The 21,824-nt window shown below is 46.9% G+C and overlaps 1 protein-coding gene across 1 annotated transcript; it reads left to right on the top strand.

Moving 5' to 3' along the window:
* Positions 1-524: 524 nt before the first annotated feature.
* LOC147979015 (uncharacterized) lies at positions 525-6,458 on the top strand. The gene is made up of 5 exons (XM_087546675.1): positions 525-4,318; positions 4,396-4,753; positions 4,831-5,189; positions 5,342-5,456; positions 5,533-6,458. Exons 3-5 carry the CDS (start codon positions 5,109-5,111, stop codon positions 5,730-5,732), a joined length of 396 nt encoding a protein of 131 aa, XP_087402801.1. The 5' UTR covers positions 525-4,318; positions 4,396-4,753; positions 4,831-5,108; the 3' UTR covers positions 5,733-6,458.
* Positions 6,459-21,824: the final 15,366 nt, after the last annotated feature.

Below are 21,824 nucleotides of genomic sequence, written 5' to 3'. Positions count from 1 at the left end.
CAAAGTTATCCTCTTCATACCCATAACGTAGTTTTATTTCTCGTTCCTAGTTGGAAGCAAACGTTCGGTGTACGTAGAGTCGTATCAGTGGCAGATAGGACTTGAGAGAATATTGATCTTACCTTTAGCTCCTTGTGAGTTCGACACTCCATACTTATCACTTCCACCATTGAAAATTTCTACGATGATTCCCCGCACTTGGGGATTATCAGACTGCTTTGTCTCCATTGACCATTCTTAGTCCAACCACACACTTGAGCACGTCCGCGTAACCCCTCTTTGCATAGTGCATTGACGCCTCGCCCGTGTCCGAAAGCTGTCCCGAACCCGACTCGGGCTGTCGTTACCGATGGGTCCGGATCATTCCCAAACATCCCTAAAACATCTTCGGTCTCTTATTCGGTCTACCTAACCTACTTCTCTCGGCAGTTCGATTACGACCGGAGGAACCAAATACCCCTAACAAAAATCCACTTACTATATATAGCGGACAACCCTAGCCCTAACTTGTCCAATCCATCCAATCCTCCTCAGCACCGCCACTCCTCTCCCTCAGGATCCATCCCAGCCAACGAGCTTCGCCTCTAACCAACTCCCCTATTTTCCGCGCGCCCCAACCAGCTCTTGCCAACCCGCAGCCACCTCCCACCATCGATCTGGACCGTCAGATCCAGATCGCAAGGCCTCCATCACGCCAGTTCTTCCCCACCAAAGATCCTCGCAGCCTCAACGCTCGGAGGCGCCCGAGGCCTCGACCTCCATCACTGTGCCTCGCCTCGCTCGAGTAGCGCGTCGCCCGCGAGCCACCGACGAAGACTAGCAGCCACCATGCCGCTCTGCCTTCTTCCTTCCCTCCTTTCTCATTCTTTTCCTCACCCGTCTTCTTTTCTCTCTCTCAGGCTCGCTCTCGCTCACCTGGTGCAAGAACCCCATGGAAGCTCCACCTCGTCGCCCTTTTGCACCCGTTCCAGCTGGGAATCAGACGGATCCGTCTTCCCCGCGTCCGCCCCTGCCTCTCCGCCCCACCGGAGTCCAGCACATTGCTGGCAGCTGCTCGCCACCGAGCAGATCCGCCGTCGTTCGCGTCGCCTACCTCACCCATGCTCGAACTGCTGCTTCATTGACCGCACTGCTCCTTTGCTTAGCCCTGCGTCGACTTCCCCTGCACAGCCGCCATCGCCAAGTCCTGCCAGCGCCATGCCCCGCGACCCCTCCTACTGCTACCACTGCTCTGCTCTGTCGAAGACGACGAGCACCCGCCCGAGCCAGCAGCGCCGTTGACCGCGCGCGTGGGCCGCATCCCACACCAAGTCCATCCTCTCGCCGCTCCCTGTCTTCCTCCTCGTCGCGCCGATCAAGGAGGATCGACCTCACCCAGCCTCCCGCTCGTGTTGACCGCGTAAACCAGCGGCTCGTCCTGCGCCTCTGCTCGTTACGTTGACCCGATCCGGCCTCCTCGTGCCCGCGCCTGGGCCGCGTCTTGCATCCGCGTTGCGTCAAGGCCCAGCCTGCATCCAGCCTCCCCACCGAGCCGGCCCATGAGGCCTGGTGAGCAGCTCCCGCCCCTTGTCCATTGTTGGGCCAGTTTGTGTTTCGGTCCGTTCATGTTTTTTCCAGTTATATGATTTTGCCGATTTATTCAGACTTTACCAGATTTGCACAAAACACCTTAAACATCATGCATATAATAACTCATTAAATGTGCATCATATGTAAATAATTTATATATGTAAAATGCTTTAAATTTTATCTAGTTTCATAATATGCAACTTTCATCCATGTTAGAATGTTCAAAATGGTGTTTGCATTTAATTTTCTTAATGGCATGTTAAAATGATTTATTTAATAACTAAATAACCGTAGCTCTGAATTTAATAAACTTTACATGTAAATGGAGTAGAAAATGCATAGATTAACATGGTGGCATTACTTTACATGTTTAACAACTCTAAAATTGTGTATAGGCTAGAACAGTACCAACTTCGAAATATGCATATGGGGATTTTCCGGACTTGTTGTTTGGTGTTCCGGCCTCATTTAAACTTGCCTAGATAGGTAGTTTTATTATGCTTCACCTCTTGCCATGTTAACCAATATTTAGTATTGATGGGTAGCATAAAGGAGAGTGAGCTAAATAATTGAATGTGGCATTTCATCAATATGCAACTCCGTTGCATATTGAGCTCCACTTACTTTGTAGTATTGTTTGTGCATTTTGCCATGACATGCCTCATTAAACCGGACATGCATCATACTTGGTTGTGCATCATGCCATGTTTATGCTTGTTGGTTTTACCATGTTGTTTGCTTCTTTCTGGTTGTACTTTTTCTCGATAGTTCCGATAACGTTGCGATTGTGAGGATTCATTCGACTACGTTGGTTCGTCTACTTAATGGATTCGGTCTTCTTCCTAGCGGGATCTTAGGCAAGATGACTGTCGGTGTCAAAACCAGCGGATCTCGGGTAGGGGGTCCCAAACTGTGCGTCTAGGCGGATGGTAACAGGAGACGGGGGACATGATGTTTTTACCCAGGTTCGGGCCCTCTCGATGGAGGTAAAACCCTACTCCTTCTTGATTGATCTTGATGATATGAGTATTACAAGAGTTGATCTACCATGAGATCGAAGAGGCTAAACCCTAGAAGCTAGCCTATGGTATGATTGTTGTCCTTGGTCCTACGGACTAAACCCTCGGTTTATATAGACACCGGAGGGGGCTAGGGTTACACAGAGTCGGTTACAAGGAAGGAGATCTACATATCCGTATTGCCAAGCTTGCCTTCCACGCCAAGGAGAGTCCCATCCGGACACAGGACGAAGTCTTCAATCTTGTATCTTCATAGTCCAACAGTCCGGCCAAAGGATATAGTCCGGCTGTCCGGATACCCCATAATCCAGGACTCCCTCAGTCGCCCTTAAACCAGGCTTCAATGACGATGAGTCCGACGCGCAGATTGTCTTCGGCATTGCAAGGCGGGTTCCTCCTCCGAATACTTCATAGAAGATTTTGAACATGAGGATCGTGTCTGGCTCCGCAAAACGAGTTCCACATACCACCGTAGAGAGAATAATATTTCCACAAATCTAATATGCTGACGTACCATGTAGCGTGACATCACACCACAGCCAGGTCTTTATTCCAATCGTTTTTCATAACCCATCTCAGCGTGTTTCGCGAGGCGGTTTCCTTGGCACGTCTTGTCGAAGCAGAGATCGTGTCCCCTTTATCACGAGATTCTCATCAATACGGACGTGGGTAACCCAAACGTGCCCATGGGTAGGACTCCTAGATCTTAGGCAAGTCCCAAACGGCCACGAGGAGGATGCTTGATATTCACCCTCTTTATAAAGGGGACAAGGCTTTTTCCTCTTGATCTTAATCGAATCCGCCTCCCACCTCGAGTTCCAACACCCAAAGCTCAGGTTTAGGCACTTCGGACCTTCAACTATGTCCGGATCCAACCTTCAAGGTCAGTGGATGCCTTCCTCCGTCACGGAGGAGGACATCAAGAAGTTGAGAGAGGCCAGATATCTGACCGCAGAAATTTCGCATCGACTGCCTGCCCGAGGGCAAGTCGTCCCTACTCCCGAACCCAACGAGAGCGTCGTGTTTGTCTCCCACTTCCTCCGAGGACTAGGCCTCGCTATGGATCCCTTTGTTAGGGGTCTTATGTTCTATTATGGGCTAGATTTTCACGATCTGGCCCCGGATTCCCTTCTTCACATCTCGACATTTATTGTCGTATGTGAGGCCTTCCTCCGCATTACCCCTCACTTTGGCCTGTGGCTCAAGACCTTCGATGTGAAGCCGAAGATGATTGAGGGGCAGCACGCAGCGTGCGGAGGCACTTTAATAAGCAAAATCGCTGACGCTCCATGTCCCGAGGGTTGCTTCCTAGAGGTGTCCGGATTGTGGCAGCGGGAGTGGTTCTACATCACGGCTCCCCGAAGTGCCAAGTGGGTAGCTACCCCCACCTTTCGCTCAGGCCCCCACCACAACTGATGTCATGGATCAGCAGGGGGCTGAGCTGGGGTCCAGCCAAGGACGTGCCAATACCACAAAGCCGTATCCGAGATCTCTTTGAGAGAGATTTCAGTCTGGTTATGGTAGTGCAAGTTATGCTAGTTCGTCAAGTCCAGCCTTGCAAACGCCGGCCCCTTCGCATGTGGGAATTCAACCCGGAAGGACCGCGAGCTATTCAACATTTCCTCGGCATGACGCACGAAGAGATGTACAAATTGTTCTTAGGACCACAAATAATGTGTCCGTACATCACTGAGGATGCAGGTCTGAGCTGCAATCGCCCGGATACCCAAGTAAGTAGCCCCGCATCCGAACACACTGTCCGTTTATTTATCGCAACATCGCCCTAAAAAAGGCGCTCTTTGACCAGGATTGGATAGCGAAGGCAAAGTTGATCAGGTGTCCGGTCCCCCTCCCTGAGACCTCACCAAATCCCGTGCTAACCAGGATGCTGGAGATCGTGCCTTATCAAGCGCCCTTGGGAGAATATAAAGGGGGGAACAAGGAGGCTAGCGCCTCCGCGAAGGAGGTTAGCCGGGGAGGAGGGACTGAAACTTCCTCTCCCCAGGGAAGGAAGAGGACCGCCTCCGAGGACCCGGAGACAATGGTCTCCAAACGGGGGAAGAAATCTTCTCCAAACAGGGGAAGAAATCTTCGCCGGAGGGTCCTGTCTCAGGGGCTACCCCGGCCGCACTATGCCCTCAAGGGGATCAGCCCTCCACCGAGCTGTAAGTAAAAGGGTACTTAATAATGAAAATATCTTGCTTTACTTCTGAGGAAAATAACCGAGGCATTTATCTTGCAGTTCGGATCTTAGCCCTTCTCAGCAAAGCTCATCTTCAGGGGATCTTCTTCCAGAGATGATGGAGAGCGAAACGCCTCCCCCTGCCATACCGCCTCATGAGGCGGGCGACCCGAGGTGTCGTCGCGGAGGGTTTCTCCTGATCCGGCAAGGCCAGAAGGTAATCCTATGGCCACCCGAAGTCCTCAGTATCCGGCTCTTGAAGAGAGCAATCAAAAGAGTCGGACATACTAAGGGATCTGCTAGAGCAAGCGACTAACTCAGAAGAGCACCGCACGTTGATGGGTATGGTGATTGAAAGGATTTCGTCCGCCGAAAGTGGGTTGCATGAAGCCTTTATGAGTCTACTGATGGGTTTTGAGGTACGCGAAATGATGTACATTTTTGACAGTACCGCACATTTTTAGATGTGCCCTGTGTAGATAGTAGCCCCTGAGACTCTGGTTGTCATCGAAAACAGCGGCAAACAGAGGACCATAGTCCCAGGTAATAACCAGACTGCCTTTATGTGCAGGTGGTTGAAGCTCCGGTGGCTAGCCGGACTGATGGGTTTGCCGAACTAAGGCGGCAACTGGATGCGGCAGATGCCGACATCATGCTTGTTAACAAGCGGCTTGACGAGGCACAGGGTATGTGATTTTTCTGGTGATTGTCACATAATAAGAGTAGCATGATGCCAGTATCTTTAATATGTTGTGACTGCAGATGGAGCTGCCACCGTGGAGACCCTTCGGGCGGAGCTTGCCCGAGCCAAGGAGCAAGAAAGGAGTAGCAATGCGGCCACTTTAAAGGCGGCCGAAGAGTTAAGGGCCGAACAGGCCGCGCATTGCGAGAGCAAAGAAAAAATAGCCAAGATGGATGTAGAGTTAAAAGATGCTGCTGACCTTTACCAGCTTCTTGAATAAGAAAACCGGGCGAAGGCGACGGACCTGGAAAAGGCCCGGGTGGCTGCCAAGGAAGCCCGCTCCAAAATTAGAGCGACGAAGGAGGAGCTGTATCAAGCTGCGGATATTGTATCTGGGAAGCCCTTCTTGTTGCGGACTAAGTTCGGGGATCCGAAGTATGCACCTCTGGACCGGCTATGGAGTTCTGCGGACGCCTACGTAGATTTGGCTGCAAGTGCTGCTGATGCGGCCGAGTACTTCAAGGATCGGAAAGATCACGAAGTGGAAAAACTGTTTTGGTCACAGTTTCATGTTCCAGCCCATCCGCTGTTGTTGAATGAACAAATGGCCGAGTGAGCCGAGCTCCATAGATTATCCGGACTTGCCATGAGGTCCGTTGTGGATCATCTGTGGCCGAGAGGGCCAAGGCTGAATAGCTACTTTAGCTTAGTGCAACAATTCCTTGGTGCTGTGCCACACATCAATGTTGTAAAGAGGTCGGCGTGCATAGAAGGCTCGCGGATGGCCCTTTCCCGTGTCAAAACATACTGGGTGGAGATGGATGCCACCACTGTTGCGGCACAGGGTTCGGCCATAGGCCGAGTGGCTGCCGAGCACTACTTTGAAGAAGTTCTTGAAGGCGCTCGTTCGATAGAGGCTTAGTGCTCGAAGAATATTATGTTTGAGTGACATGTATTCCCATTGTAAAAACAATGTTTTATTGAGTTTATCAAGGCTGTATTTATACTTTTGCCCGAAAGTACTATGATGCCTCCTGTGCGGCCGTTTATGTATATATGTATATAACCTAAAAGATGGCAGTCGTCGGCTTCAGCCCCCACGCATATAATGCGGGAAAGCTCGCAGAAGACGCATGTTCACACTTGATCCAACGTCTTGGTCCATTAAGGAGGTGATAGCGCAGTGAACTAGGCAATCGGAATATAATGCTTTAACACTTTCACTTAGCCAGAGGAGTTTGACAATGGGGCTACTATATAGCCCCTGGTGGCTCCGCACTCATCCGAATTCGGGGTGCGTACATGCCTGGCCAGGAAACAGCCCTTCGTTAATGCAGAGGAATCCCGAAGATTCCGCTAGGTCATCGAGTGGTTGACCAGTCTCACGCTATATCATGACAGTCAGTTTTCGGCTTTCTCTACTGAGGTGCTCGTCCGGATGAACCAGGGCACAATCGCAGTAGTTCTCCTGGTGCCGCCTTAGCCGATAGAGCGGAACGTAAGGCAGCAAAACACAAGAGCCGGGCAAACCCAACATTTGACCAAAGACATGATTCGGAGCTGATGCATATAAGGCCAAACTCGCGACGCCGAACACTCCCTAAGGTATTCGGTCTTTATGATGTAAACCAGGCTAAAAAGTGCCCTTTGTAATAAGCCCCTGGTGTCCAGGTACGTGCAATATTCTGACGTGGCCACATGCCAATACGTCAGCATCCTTCTCAATTGTACTAAGAATCCGGGGGATGTGTATCAACAAGAGACAGTAAAAAAGGTTTACGCAGGGTCTTAATCTAAAAAGAATCCTTGGAACGGGTCCCTGCTGCACGTCTGCGCCTGTGTCTCCGTTGTGCCGTATCCTGGACGGGTGTAGCACAATGGTCATCTGTAAAAGAGAGGAACTTAGTTGAAAAGTTGTCGTGCAAAAAGGTAGGTTATACTAAATAAACCATGTACAGTTCAAGATGAGTAAAGTTGAGCCTAATTGTCACTTGTTTACACGCTTTGAGCCCCTTGTATTGTTATAGGGGTATAGCCATCAAACCTGTATCAATTATATATAGCTGCACCGGACTCGTCTAACCGTGTCCCTGGTCTTATCGACCTGTCAGATGCTCTAGTTGGTGAGGCCGTCTAGTGTGCGGCTGCCCAGGCGACCGCATGGTCTTCCGCGCGCAAGGAGCGCTCAATATTTCCATTTACTGTAATGATGCCACGTGGACTGGGCATCTTAAGCATGAGGGAAGCGTAATGCGGTATTGCGTTAAAGCGAGCGAAAACTTCGCGTCTGAGTAGTGCTTGATAGCCACTTTGGAACGGAGCGATGTGGAAGGTTAGCTTTTCGCTGCGGAAGTTATCGGGAAAGCCGAATATAACCTCTAGTAGCAGTGAGCCCGTGCAATGGGCTTCTGGGCCTGGTGTTACTCCTTTAAAGGTAGTATTGCTATGGCTGATTTTTGTTGGGTCTATCCCCATTTTGCAGACTTTGTCCTGATATATCAGGTTTAAACTACTGCCGCCGTCCATCAGGACTCATGTGAAGTGGTATCCGTCAATTATCGGGTCTAACACCAAGGCAGCCCATCCTGCATGGCGGATACTTGCCGAGTAATCCCGATGGTCAAACGTGATCGGTTTGGACGACCAGTGGCAGAACTCCGCGGTGATAGGCCCTGGGGCATGTGTCTCTAGGAGTGCCGCTTTGTTTCTCCCCTTCATCACGTGTAACACATGTACTGTTTTGACTTCTGGTGGGAATTTCTTCTGTTCCCTAGTGCTTTGCTTGCGAGGCTCGTCCTCATCTTCGCTTGGTGTATCCTGCCCCTTGTGTTCGGCGTTGAGTTTGCCGGACTGCTTGAAGACCCAACATTCTCTATGGGTATGATTTGCAGGTTTATCGGGGGTGCTGTGGATCTGACATAGTTTGTCCAGAATCTTGTTCAGGCTGGACAGTTCGTCTTTGTTGCCTTTGGAGGGCAGCTTTTGCTAACCTGGCCGAGAGCTTCTGAATCCGGCGTTTACCTCCGTGCTCTTCGGGCTGTCTTCTTTATTCCGGCGCTTGGCTTCCCGTTTCCGTCCCTGACTTCGGATGTACTTGGGTCGCTGGTGCTGCATCGGGCTAACCAGCTGTCCTCGCCCGCGCAAAAGCGGGTCATGAGGCTTGTTAATGCTGCCATTGTTCTCAGCTTTTCTTGGCCGAGGTGTCTGGCAAGCCATTCGTCTCGAACGCTGTGCTTGAAAGCTGCTAAGGCTTCGGCGTCCGGACAGTTGACTATTTGGTTCTTTTTAGTGAGAAACCTGTTCCAAAGCTTTCGGGCTGACTCTCCGGGCTGTTGAGTTATGTGACTTAAATCGTCTGCATCCGGTGGTCGGACATAGGTCCCTTGAAAATTTGCCCGGAAAGCGTCTTCGAGCTCTTCCCAGCTTCCAATGGAGTTTTCGGGGAGGCTTTTAAGCCTGTGCCGAGCTGGCCCTTTGAGCTTGAGGGGTAAGTACTTGATGGCGTGGAGATCGTCTCCTCGAGCCATGTGGATATGGAGGATGTAGTCCTCAATCCAGACCCCAGGGTCTGTCGTTCCGTCATACGCCTCTATGTTTACGGGTTTGAATCCCTCTGGAAATTCATGGTCCAGCACCTCATCGGTGAAACATAGGGGGTATGCGGCACCCCTGTATTTGGGTGTACCGTGGTGTTCGGATTTTTGTTGTGTTGCATTGCGTGCTGGAGCGCGCTTGCTTGGCCCGTAGATGGATCTGGTTGCGCCGTCCTTTTGATGCGAGCCCTTACGTGGATCGCATACTGGCTTGTGTGTGATGTCGTTTGCCGCTCCATGTTGGCCACGAGGTCGTCTATCCGACCGGATGGCTGTTTTGTTTTTTGATTGCGGGGGATTTAAGGCCTCCTCATCGAATTCAGGTAGCAGCTTTCGCTTCGGATAGCTCTTTGTGTGGCGACTACCATCGTACTTTGCTGCAGTGTTGAGTACTTTACTCCATCTAATTCTGAGTGTGTCTTGTGCAGTCCTGAGCCTTTGCTTCTGCTTTTTCAGACTCCTCGCAGTGGCGACAAGCCTTTGATGGGTATTCTGTTGCTCCGGGAGCCTATCCGGTGTGATGTCATCTGGACTGTTATCTTCGCCGGAGTCGGGTTGTTCGGTTTGATTCTCCGTGTTGCCGCGGTCGGACGGTGGTTCAATGCCGTGTTTGTTGTCCGCTGGCTTACCCTTCCCTATCACTGAGTCTATATGATTGTTGTTTCTGCCGAGGCGGGATTTGGAGCGGCGCTTACACCGCCGCTTTGACTGCTTCTCGAGGGAACGATCCTTCGCTGCGTCCTGCCGTTCCTCGTCGTTGTTTTCTTTGGGTGTGTCCACCATGTATACATCATATGATGAAGTGAGCGTCCAGTGCCCTGTGGGCAGTGGCTCCTGTTCGTCTCCTGCATCATCGTCCATACTATCGATGTCTTCGGAGTCGAAGGCGAGCATGTCGGTCAAATCGTCGACAGTGGCTACTAAGTGGGTGGTGGGTGGGCGGCGAATTTCTTCGTCGTCCGCATCCCAATCTGGCCGGCCATAGTTCGGCCAGGACTCTCCTGACAAGGAGAGAGACCTTAATGAGTTCAGTAGGTCGCCAAAGGGCGAGTGCTGAAGGATATCCGCGGAGGTGAACTCCATGATCGGCGCCCAGTTGGATTCGATAGGCACGGGCGCAGGCGGTTCGGAGTCCGTGGCCGGGGGAGAATCCGGCAGTTCGGCGTTACGGCTCCCGTGAAGGGTAAGGTCGATACTCGGCTCGATCGTCGCTGAGAATGCGGCCTCCGTGGCGGGGTCTATCCACCCGTCCATGGATGGCGCAATTGGCTCTGAATTGAGGGTTGGAGTGGTTGCCGGTGCGGTCTCCTGAACACTGTCCGATGGTAGAGCTAAATTATGCTCATCGTGACCGTGCGGCGCACTCGGTGGGGGCTCGAATCCGTCGAAGATCAAGTCTCTGCAGATGTCGGCTGTGTAGTTAAGCTTCCAAACCTGACCTGGTGGCCAGGGGCGTAACTCTCGATCTGCTCCAGATGGCCAAGCGAGTTGGCCCACAGTGCGGAGCCGCCGGATACAAAGATCTGTCCGAGGAGAAAAGTCTCACCCCGGACTGCATCGCTATTGATGATTGAAGGAGCCATCGAGCCTAACGATGACGACACAGAGGAACTCTCAATGAAAGCGCCAATGTTGGTGTCAAAACCGGCGGATCTCGGGTAGGGGGTCCCGAACTGTGCGTCTAGGCGGATGGTAACAGGAGACGGGGGACATGATGTTATTACCCAGGTTCGGGCCCTCTCGATGGAGGTAAAACCCTACTCCTGCTTGATTGATCTTGATGATATGAGTATTACAAGAGTTGATCTACCACGAGATCGAAGAGGGTAAACCCTAGAAGCTAGCCTATGGTATGATTGTTGTCCTTGGTCCTACGGACTAAACCCTCCGGTTTATATAGACACCGGAGGGGGCTAGGGTTACACAGAGTCGGTTACAAGGAAGGAGATCTACATATCCGTATTGCCAAGCTTGCCTTCCACGCCAAGGAGAGTCCTAGCCGGACACGGGGCGAAGTCTTCAATCTTGTATCTTCATAGTCCAACAGTCCGGCCAAAGGATACAGTCCGGCTATCTGGATACCCCCTAATCCAGGACTCCCTCAATGACCGTCACCTTGGATCTCACTACTATCTCTGCTATGCTAGTTGTCTCGATGCTATCGATATGTCACGCTACCCTCCACTTGTTTGTCAAGCCTCCCAATATTCCATGAAACAACCTCTAACCTTTTCCACCATCCTAGCAAACCGTTGTTTGGCTATGTTACCACTTTGCTCAGCCCCTCTTATAATGTTGCTAGTTGCAGGTGCAGTTGTAGTTTGTTCCATGTTGGGACATGGATATGATGGAAATCATGGGATATCATAATATCTCTTATTTAATTAATGCATCTATATACTTGGTAAATGGTGGAAGGCTCGGACTCTTGCTGGGTGTTTTGTTCCACTCTTGCCGCCTTAGTTTCCGTCATACCGGTGTTATGTTCCTTGATTTTGCGTCCCCAACACGGTGAGGGTTTATGGGCCCCTCTTGATAGTTTGCTTCGAATAAAACTCTTCCAGCAAGGCCCAACATTGGTTTTACCATTTTCCTAATAACAACTAAAACTTGCATCGGGACTTGCCGGCCCCCGAGGTCCCTTAATCAACCCCCGGGCTAGTGCTCCACATGAGTGTTGGTCCACCTACCTAGCAGTCGGCGGTGCCGCCTAGGGGCAACTCGAGGTATTTTGGCTATTGTCCACTTTGCATAGACGGTGTTGTCCTGAGAACGAGATACGCGCGACTTCTATTGGGGTATCGACGCACCGGGTGGTCTTGCTGGCTTTGTTTTACCATTGTCGAATTGTCTTGTGCACCGGGATTCCGGATCTGATCGGAGGGTCCCTCAATGGAGGATTGTCTCCGCGGATCATGAGCTAGTCATGTGCTAAGTTGGGACACCCCTGTAGGGTTTAAACTTTTGAGAGCCATGCCCATGGTTATGTGGCAGATGAGAATTTGTTAATATCTGGTTGTAGTGGACTTGAAGTAAACTCAACTAAAATACACCAACCGCGTGCGTAACCATGATTGTCTCTTTTTGGGGAAGTTCGAGAGGAGAACACGGTTGGGTTATGTTTGAACGTAAGTAGTTTAGGATCACTTATTGATCATTACTAGTTCGCGACCGTTGCGTAGTTTCTCATCTTACTCTTGTACTCGTAAGTTAGCCACCATATATTGCTTAGTGCTGCTGCAACCTCACCACTTATCCGTTCCATACCCATTAAGCTTTGCTAGTCTTGATACCCATGGTAATGGTATTGCTGAGTGCTCGTGGCTCACAGATTACTACAACAACAGTTGCAGGTACATGTAATGCGAGTGCAATGCTTGCTTGTTTGGAGTTCTTCTGCTTCTTCTTCTTTTGATCAAGGGATAGGTTCCGGGTCGGGGAACCTGGGATTAGTAGGGTGGATGTCGTTCTCCTTTTTTGTCTGATTTCATCCGTAGTCGGATCCTTCTCCTCTGTATGATGGTTGCTATGTATTGATGTATTGTCGTGTGAATGTTGTAACTTGTGGCGAGTGTAAGCCTTTATCTTGTATTCTCATCTATTCAGTACATGGTATGATGCAATGATATCCACCTTGCTATGCGCTCGAAATGCGATTGTGCCCCGATCATGAGTTCATCACGTGATTGGGATAGAATCGCATCTTGGGTGCGACAATACCTACCGCCACTGTGTTGCATCATCCCTCCCTCTTTGGGGAAATACCGACGTAGCTTCAAGTGACATCAAAAGGAATTTCTGGCGCCGTTGCCGGGGAGGATCATCTAAATCTACCATGTTCCTAATCACAAATCGCATATCCTCGTAATTTACATTATTTGCCATTTGCCTCTTGTTTTCCTCTCCCCCACTGCACAAAATTTTGCCGTTTTATTCGCCCTCTTTTTCATTCGCCATTTTCTTGTCAGATCTCATGTTTGCTATCTTTTCTTATGTTGACATGTGCCTTCAATTTGCTTGCATCTTTGCTTGCTAAAATTCTATTGATATGGATCCTCATCCACTTGCTAATCCTTTCAAAAGATCCAATTATGATAAACCAATTGCTAGTGAATTGAGTTCACTAGATTATCTTTATGAAGTTTTGCTTGAGATTTATGAATCTGAAAATTGTGATGAAGTGTTAAACGAAGAAATTTATAAAGTGATTCCTGGTAGCTCCTTGAATGAAAAGCATGATTGCAATGATGTTATTATAAATTCTATGAATGTCAATTGTGCTAGTGATATGCAAAACCCCAAGCTTGGGGATGCTTGTTTTGCTATGTCCACTACTTATTGCAATGATCTTGATTGGGGTGATAATGATTCTTATGATCTTGAAAATTTATTTAAATCTCATGATGAATATGTTTATGATAATGTTAAAAGTGGGTTTGGAGAGTCCATGACTTTATTTGATGATAATCCCACTATTTTGGAAGAGTGTCAACTTTGCATGGATGTGGATCATGAAGAGAAAATTTATATGATAGCTATATTGTTGAATTTGATTATGATCTTACATGCAATTATTATGAGAGAGGAAAATATGGTTGTAGAAATTTGCATGCTACTAAATTACCTCTTGTTATGTTGAGATTGTCAATGTTTTATTCCTCTTCTTTGCTAAATATTTCTAGTATTGATAATTTGTTTTCTTATAAAATGCCTATGCATAGGAAGTATGCTAGACTTAAATGTGTTTGTCACATGTTTCATGATGCTCTCTTTGTGTTCAATTATTATCTCTCGTTTGAGCATCGTTGAAATCTTATGCCTAGCTAGGGGCGTGAAACAATAGCGCTTGTTGGGAGGCAATGATACATCTCCAACGTATCTATAATTTTTGATTGCTCCATGCTATATTATCTATTGTTTTGGACATTATTGGGCTTTATTATCCACTTTTATATTATTTTTGGGACTAACCTATTAACCGGAGGCCCAGCCCAGAATTGCAGTTTTTTGCCTGTTTTAGGGTTTCAAAGAAAAGGAATATCAAACGGAGTCCAAACAGAATGAAACCTTCGGGAACGTGATTTTCTCAACGAACAAGACTCGGGAGACTTGGACCCTACATCAAGACACAAAAGAGGAGGCCACGAGGTAGGGGGGCGCGCCTACCCCCCCCCCCCCCCAGGCGCGCCCTCCACCCTCGTGGTCCCATGTTGCTCCACCGACGTACTCCTTCCTCCTATATATACATACGTACCCCCAAACGATCAGATACGGAGCCAAAAACCTAATTCCACCGCCGCAACTTTCTGTATCCACAAGATCCCATCTTGGGGCCTCTTCCGGAGCTCCGCCGGAGGGGACATTGATCACGGAGGGCTTCTACATCAACACCATAGCCCCTCCGATGAAGTGTGAGTAGTTTACCTCAGACCTACGGGTCCATAGTTATTAGCTAGATGGCTTCTTCTCTCTTTTTGATCTCAATACAATGTTCTCCCCCTCTCTTGTGGAGATCTATTCGATGTAATCTTCTTTTTGCGGTGTGTTTGTTGAGATTGATGAATTGTGGGTTTATGATCAAGTTTATCTATGAACAATATTTGAATCTTCTCTGAATTCTTTTATGTATGATTGGTTATCTTTGCTAGTCTCTTCGAATTATCAGTTTGGTTTGGCCTACTAGATTGATCTTTCTTGCAATGGGAGAAGTGCTTAGCTTTGGGTTCAATCTTGCGGTGTCCTTTCCCAGTGACAGTAGGGGCAGCAAGGCACGTATTGTATTATTGCCATCGAGGATAACAAGATGGGGTTTTCATCATATTGCATGAGTCTATCCCTCTACATCATGTCATCTTGCTTAAGGCGTTACTCTATTTTTAACTTAATACTCTAGATGCATGCTAGATAGCGGTCGATGAGTGGAGTAATAGTAGTAGATGCAGGAAGGAGTCGGTCTACTTGTCTTGGACGTGATGCCTATATACATAATCATACCTAGCTATTCTCATAACTATGCTCAATTCTGTCAATTGCTCAACAGTAATTTGTTCACCCACCATAGAATACTTATGCTCTCGAGAGAAGCCACTAGTGAAACCTATGGCCCCCGGGTCTATCCTTATCATATTAATCTCCTACTACTTAGTTATTTCCTTTGCTTTTTTACTTTGCCTTTATTTTACTTTGCATCTTTATCACAAAAATACCAAAAATATTATCTTATCATATCTATCAGATTTCACTCTTGTAAGTGCCCGTGTAGGGATTGACAACCCCTATTCGCGTTGGTTGCGAGGATTTATTTGTTTTGTGCAGGTACGAGGGACTCGCGCGTAGCCTCCCACTGGATTGATACCTTGCTTCTCAAAAACTGAGGGAAATACTTACACTACTTTGCTGCATCATCCCTTCCTCTTCGGGGAAAACCAACGCGGTGCTCAAGAGGTAGCAAGAAGGATTTCTGGCGCCGTTGCCGGGGAGGTCTACGCAAAAGTCAACATTGCCAGTACCCATCACATACCCTTATCTCCCGCATTACATTATTTGTCATTTGCCTCTCGTTTTCCTCCCCCACTTCACCCTTGCCATTTTATTCGCCCCCTCTCTCTCTATCCTCCCTCTCTTTCTCTATTTGCCTCTTTTTGCCCGCTTGCTTTTTGTTTGCTTGTGTGTTAGCTTGCTTGCTTGTCACAATGGCTCAAGCTAATACTAAATTGTGTGACTTTACCAATACCAACAACAATGATTTTATTAGCACTCCGATTGCTCCTCTTACCGATGCTGAATCTTGTGAAATTAATACGGCTTTGCTGAATCTTGTCATGAAAGATCCGTTTTCCGGCCTTCCTAGTGAAGATGCCGCTACCCATCTAAATAGCTTCGTTGATTTGTGTGACATGCAAAAGAAGAAAGATGTGGATAATGATATTATTAAATTGAAGCTATTTCCTTTTTCTCTTAGAGATCATGCTAAAGCTTGGTTTTCGTCTTTGCCTAAAAATAGTATTGATTCATGGAACAAGTGCAAAGATGATTTTATCTCTAAGTATTTTCCTCCCGCTAAGATCATCTCTCTTAGAAACGATATTATGAATTTTAAGCAACTTGATCATGAACATGTTGCACAAGCTTGGGAGAGAATGAAACTAATGATACGTAATTTCCCTACTCATGGTTTAAATTTGTGGATGATTATACAAAAAATTTATGCCAGATTGAATTTTGCTTCTAGAAATCTTTTAGATTCGGCCACGGGAGGCACTTTTATGGAAATCACTTTAGGAGAAGCTACTAAACTCCTAGATAATATTATGGTTAATTATTCTCAATGGCATACTGAAAGATCTACTAATAAAAAGGTGCATGCGATAGAAGAAATTAATGTTTTAAGTGGAAAGATGGATGAATTTATGAAATTATTTGCTAATAAAAGTGTTTTTCTGATCCTAATGATATGCCCTTGTCTACTTTGATTGAGAATAATAATGAATCTATGGATGTGAATTTTGTTGGTAGGAACAATTTTGGTAACAACGCGTATAGAGGAAATTTTAATCCTAGGCCTTATCCTAGTGATCCCTCTAATAATTATGGTAACTCCTACAAAAATTCTTATGGAAATTATAATAAGATGCCCTCTGATTTTGAATCTAGTATTAAAGAATTTACTACTTCGCAAAAGAATTTCAATGCTATGATTGAAGAAAAATTGCTTAAGATTGATGAGTTGGCTAGGAACGTTGATATAATTTCTCTTGATGTTGATTCTTTGAAACTTAGATCTATTCCACCTAAGCATGATATCAATGATTCTCTCAAAGCCATGAGAATTTCCATTGATGAGTGCAAAGAAAGAACCGCTAGGATGCGTGCTAAGAAAGATGCCTTTATAAGAGCGTGTTCTTCTAGTTCCTATGAAAATAAAGATGAAGATCTAAAATTTATTGATGTGTCCCCTATTAAATCTTTGTTTTGCAATATGAATCTTGATAATGATGGCACTGAATATGATCCACCTTTACCTAGAAGGCGTTCCAAGAATTCGGAATTTTTTGATCTTGATGCTAAAATTGATAAAAGTGGGATTGAAGAAATTAAAACCCTAGATGTTGCTAAACCCACTACTATGGATTTCAAGGAATTTAACTATGAAAATTGCTCTTTGATTGATTGTATTTCCTTGTTGCAATCCGTGCTAAATTCTCCTCATGCTTATAGTCAAAATAAAGCGTTTACTAAACATATCGTTGATGCCTTGATGCAATCTTATGAAGAAAAACTTGAATTGGAAGTTTCTATCCCTAGAAAACTTTATGATGAGTGGGAACCAACTATTAAAATTAAAATTAAAGATCATGAATGCTATGATTTGTGTGATTTGGGTGCTAGTGTTTCCATGATTCTAAAGACTTTGTGTGATTTTTTAGGTTTCCGTGATTTTGATGATTGCTCTCTAAACTTGCACCTTGCGGATTCCACTATTAAGAAACCTATGGGAAGAATTAATGATGTTCTTATTGTTTCAAATAGGAATTATGTACCCATATATTTTATTGTTCTTGACATAGATTGCAATCCTTCATGTCCTATTATTCTTGGTAGACCTTTCCTTAGAACGATTGGTGCAATTATTGATATGAAGGAAGGAAATATTAGATTACAATTTCCATTAAGGAAAGGCATGGAACACTTTCCTAGAAATAAAATAAAATTACCTTATGAATCTATTATGAGAGCCACTTATGTATTGCCTACCAAAGATGGCAATACCTAGATCTATTCTTGCTTGTTATGCCTAGCTAGGGGCGTTAAACGATAGCGCTTGTTGGGAGTGAACCCAATTTTATTTTTATTCCTTGATTTTTGCTCCTGTTTAGTAAGAAATAATTTATCTAGCCTCTGTTTTGGTTGTGTTTTTATGTTTAATTAGTGTTTGTGCCAAGTAGAACCGTTGGGAAGACTTGGGGAAAGTCTTGTTGAACTTGCTGTAAAAAACAGAAACTTTAGCGCTCACGAGAACTGCTGTCATTTTTATTTGGAAAATGCTAGTTATTTAATTATTTTTTCAGATGATTAATAGATAAATGCCTCACGTCCGGCAATTTATTTTAGAATTTTTGGGGCTCCAGATCTTGTGCTTGCTACAGATTACTACAGACTGTTCTGTTTTTGACAGATTCTGTTTTTCTTGTGTTGTTTGCTTATTTTGATGAATCTATGGCTAGTAAAATAGTTTATAAACCATAGAGAAGTTGGAATACAGTAGGTATAACACCAAAATAAATAAAGAATGATTTCATTACAGTACCTTGAAGTGGTCTTTTATTTTCTTTCGCTAATGGAGCTCACGAGATTTTCTACTTTAAGATTTGTGTTGTGAAGTTTTCAAGTTTTGGGTAAAGATTTGATGGATTATGGAACAAGGAGTGGCAAGAGCCTAATCTTGGGGATGCCCATGGAACCCCCAAGATAATCTAAGGACACCTAAAATCCAAAGCTTGGGGATGCCCCGGAAGGCATCCCCTCTTTCGTCTACTTCTATCGGTAACTTTACTTGGAGCTATATTTTTATTCACCACATGATATGTGTTTTGCTTGGAGCGTCTTGTATTATTTGAGTCTTTGCTTTTTAGTTTACCACAATCGTCCTTTCTGTAGACACCTTTTGAGAGAGCCATACATGACTTGGAATTTGTTAGAATACTCTATGTGCTTCGCTTATTTCTTTTGAGTTATATAGTTTTGCTCTAGTACTTCACTTATATCTTTTAGAGCACGGTGGTCGATTTGTTTTATAGAAACTATTGATCTCTCATGCTTCACTTAGATTATTTTGAGAGTCTTAATAGCATGGTAATTTTCTTAAAATCCTAATATGCTAGGTATACAAGATTAATAATAAAAAATTTCTTAAGAGTGTTTTGAATACTAAGAGAAGTTTGATGCTTGATGATTGTTTTGAGATATGGAGGTAATAATATCAAAGTCGTGCTAGTTGAGTAGTTGTGAAATTGAGAAATACTTGTGTTGAAGTTTGCAAGTCCCGTAGCATGCATGTATGGTAAACGTTATGTAACAAATTTGAAACATGAGGTGTTATTTGATTGTCTTCCTTAAGAGTGGCAGTCGGGGACGAGCGATGGTCTTTTCCTACCAATCTATCCCCCTAGGAGCATGCACGTAGTACCAAAGTTTTTGATGACTTGTAGATTTTTGAAATAAGTATGTGAGTTCTTTATGACTAGACCTGGCCATGGGCAGCCCGGCCCGAAAAAGCCCGACCCGGCCCGGCCCGACGCTGCTCCCGGGCCGGGCTCGGGCCTAGATTTTGAGCCCGGTGGCCTGGCCGGGCCGGGCCCGGGCCCGTCATTTTTGCAGTTTTCTGAAGAGGCCCGGCCCAAGGCCCGAGGCCCGGCGGGCTTTTGCATGTACGGGCCGGGCTTGGGCCCAAAAACTAGGCCCGATGGTGGGGTCGGGCCGGGCTTGGCCCCAGGTTTTTTGGCTCAGGCTTGGCTAGGCCCGGCCCGAAGCCCGGCCCGGCCCGAGGTTTGGCCAGGTATATTTATGACTAATGTTGAGTCCATGGATTATACACACTCTCACCCTTCCATCCTTGCTAGCCTCTTCGGTACCGTGCAGTGCCCTTTCTCACATTGAGAGTTGGCGCAAACTTCGCTGGTGCATCCAAACCCCGTGATATTATACGCTTTTTCACACATAAACCTCCTTATATCTTCCTCAAAATAGCCACCATACCTACCTATTATGGCATTTCCATAGCCATTCCGAGATATATTGCCATGCAACTTTCCACCATTCCGTTCATCATGACACATTCATCATTGTCATATTGCTTACAATGATCATGTAGTTGACATAGTATTTGTGGCAAATCCACCGTTCATAATTCTTTCATACGTGTCACTCTTGGTCCATTGCATATCCCGGTACACCGCCGGAGGCATTCATATAGAGTCATCTTTCGTTCTAGCATCGAGTTGTAATCATTGAGTTGTAAATTAATAGAAGTGTGATTGAGGGAGTCCTGGATTTGGGGTCTCCGGACAGCCGAACTATACCCATTGGCCGGACTGTTAGACTATGAAGATACAAGTTTGAAAACTTTGTCTCATGTCCGAATGGGACTCTACTTGGCGTGGAAGGCAAGCTAGGCAATACGGATATGAATATCTCCTCCTTTGTAACCGACCTTGTGTAACCCTAACCCTCTCCGGTGTCTATATAAACTGGAGGGTTTTAGTCCATAGGACAACAATGACAACACACAATCATACCATAGGCTAGCTTCTAGGGTTTAGCCTCTCTGATCTCGTGGTAGATCTACTCTTGTACTACCCATATCATCAATATTAATCAAGCAGGACGTAGGGTTTTACCTCCATCAAGAGGGCCCGAACCTGGGTAAAACATTGTGTCCCCTGCATCCTGTTACCATCCGTCCTAGATGCACAGTTCGGGACCCCCTACTCGAGATCCGCCGGTTTTGACACCGACATTGGTGCTTTCATTGAGAGTTCCTCTGTGTCGTCACTATTAGGCCCGATGGATCCTCCGATAATCAACAATGATGCGGTCCAGGGTGAGACCTTTCACCCAGGACAGATCTTCATGTTCGGCGGCTTTGCACTGTGGGCTAATTCGCTTGGCCATCTGGAGCAGATTGAAAGCTACGCCCCTGGCCATCAGGTCAGATTTGGAAGTTTGAACTACACGGCTGGCATCCGCGGAGACTTGATCTTCGACAGATTCGAGCCACAGCCGAGGGCGCCGCTCTGTCACGATGGGTATGACCTAGCTCTGCCACCGAATAGTGCCCTGGAGGCCGCGCCCACATCAGCTCCGACCCTTAGCTCGGAGCCAACTGCGCCGATCGAGGACGGGTGGCTAGGCACCGCCTCGGGGGCTGCGGTCTCAACGGAGATTGAGCCGAACACCAGCCTCATCCTCTGCGAAGCCCGTGACTCCAAGGCGCCGGACTCTTTTCTGGACTCCGAACCATCCGCGCCCCTGCCAATCGAATCCGATTGGGCGCCGATCATGGAATTCACCACCGCGGATATCTTTCAGCACTCGCCCTTCGGCGACATTCTGAACTCACTAAGGTCTCTCTCTTTGTCAGGAGAGCCCTGGCCGGACTATGGCCAACAGGATTGGGATGCGGACGACGAAGAAATTCGACGCCCACCCACCACCCACCTCGTAGCCGCTGTCGATGATTTAACCGACATGCTCGACTTTGACTCCGAAGACATCGATGGTATGGACGACGATGTAGGAGACGAACAGGAACCAGCACCTATAGGGCACTGGAAAGCCACCTCATCATACGATATATACATGGTGGATACACCCAAAGAAGGCAATGGCGACGAGATAGCGGAGGATGACCCCTCCAAGAAGCAACCCAAGCGCTGACGTCAGCGGCGCCGCTCTAAGTCCCGCCAAAGCAAAAGTGGTGATACCGGCACAGGAGATAATAAAACTCCGGATAGTGCCGATGATAACAACAATCCCCTCCAGCAAGATTTAGAGCAGGAGGATGGAAGAGCCAGCCCTCCTGAGAGAGCGGCAGACGGAGAAGAGGAGGATGATAATTACATGCCCCCCTCCGAAGACGAGGCAAGCCTCAGCGACGACGAATTCGCTGTGCCAGAGGATCCCGTCGAACAAGAGCGCTTCAAGCGCCGGCTTATGGCCACGGCAAATAGCCTGAAGAAAAAGCAGCAGCAGCTTCATGCTGATCAAGATCTGCTAGCTGA

Source organism: Triticum urartu, chromosome 3A (genome assembly GCF_056163025.1).
Source record: "Triticum urartu cultivar PI428250 chromosome 3A, HENAU_Tu73, whole genome shotgun sequence".
NCBI classification, from domain to species: Eukaryota; Viridiplantae; Streptophyta; class Magnoliopsida; order Poales; family Poaceae; genus Triticum; species Triticum urartu.
Note: the sequence above shows the minus strand (reverse complement) of the source record. Positions and strands in the feature narration are given on the sequence as shown.

What these genes read in the sequence shown, in the direction of transcription:
- LOC147979015 (XM_087546675.1), top strand. Translation starts at nt 5,109, where the DNA reads ATGGGTATGGTGATTGAAAGGATTTCGTCCGCCGAAAGTGGGTTGCAT. An exon ending in GTCTACTGATGGGTTTTGAG is followed by an intron (nt 5,190 to 5,341) that starts GTACGCGAAATG and finishes CTTTATGTGCAG; the next exon opens with GTGGTTGAAGCTCCGGTGGC. An exon ending in GCGGCTTGACGAGGCACAGG is followed by an intron (nt 5,457 to 5,532) that starts GTATGTGATTTT and finishes TTGTGACTGCAG; the next exon opens with ATGGAGCTGCCACCGTGGAG.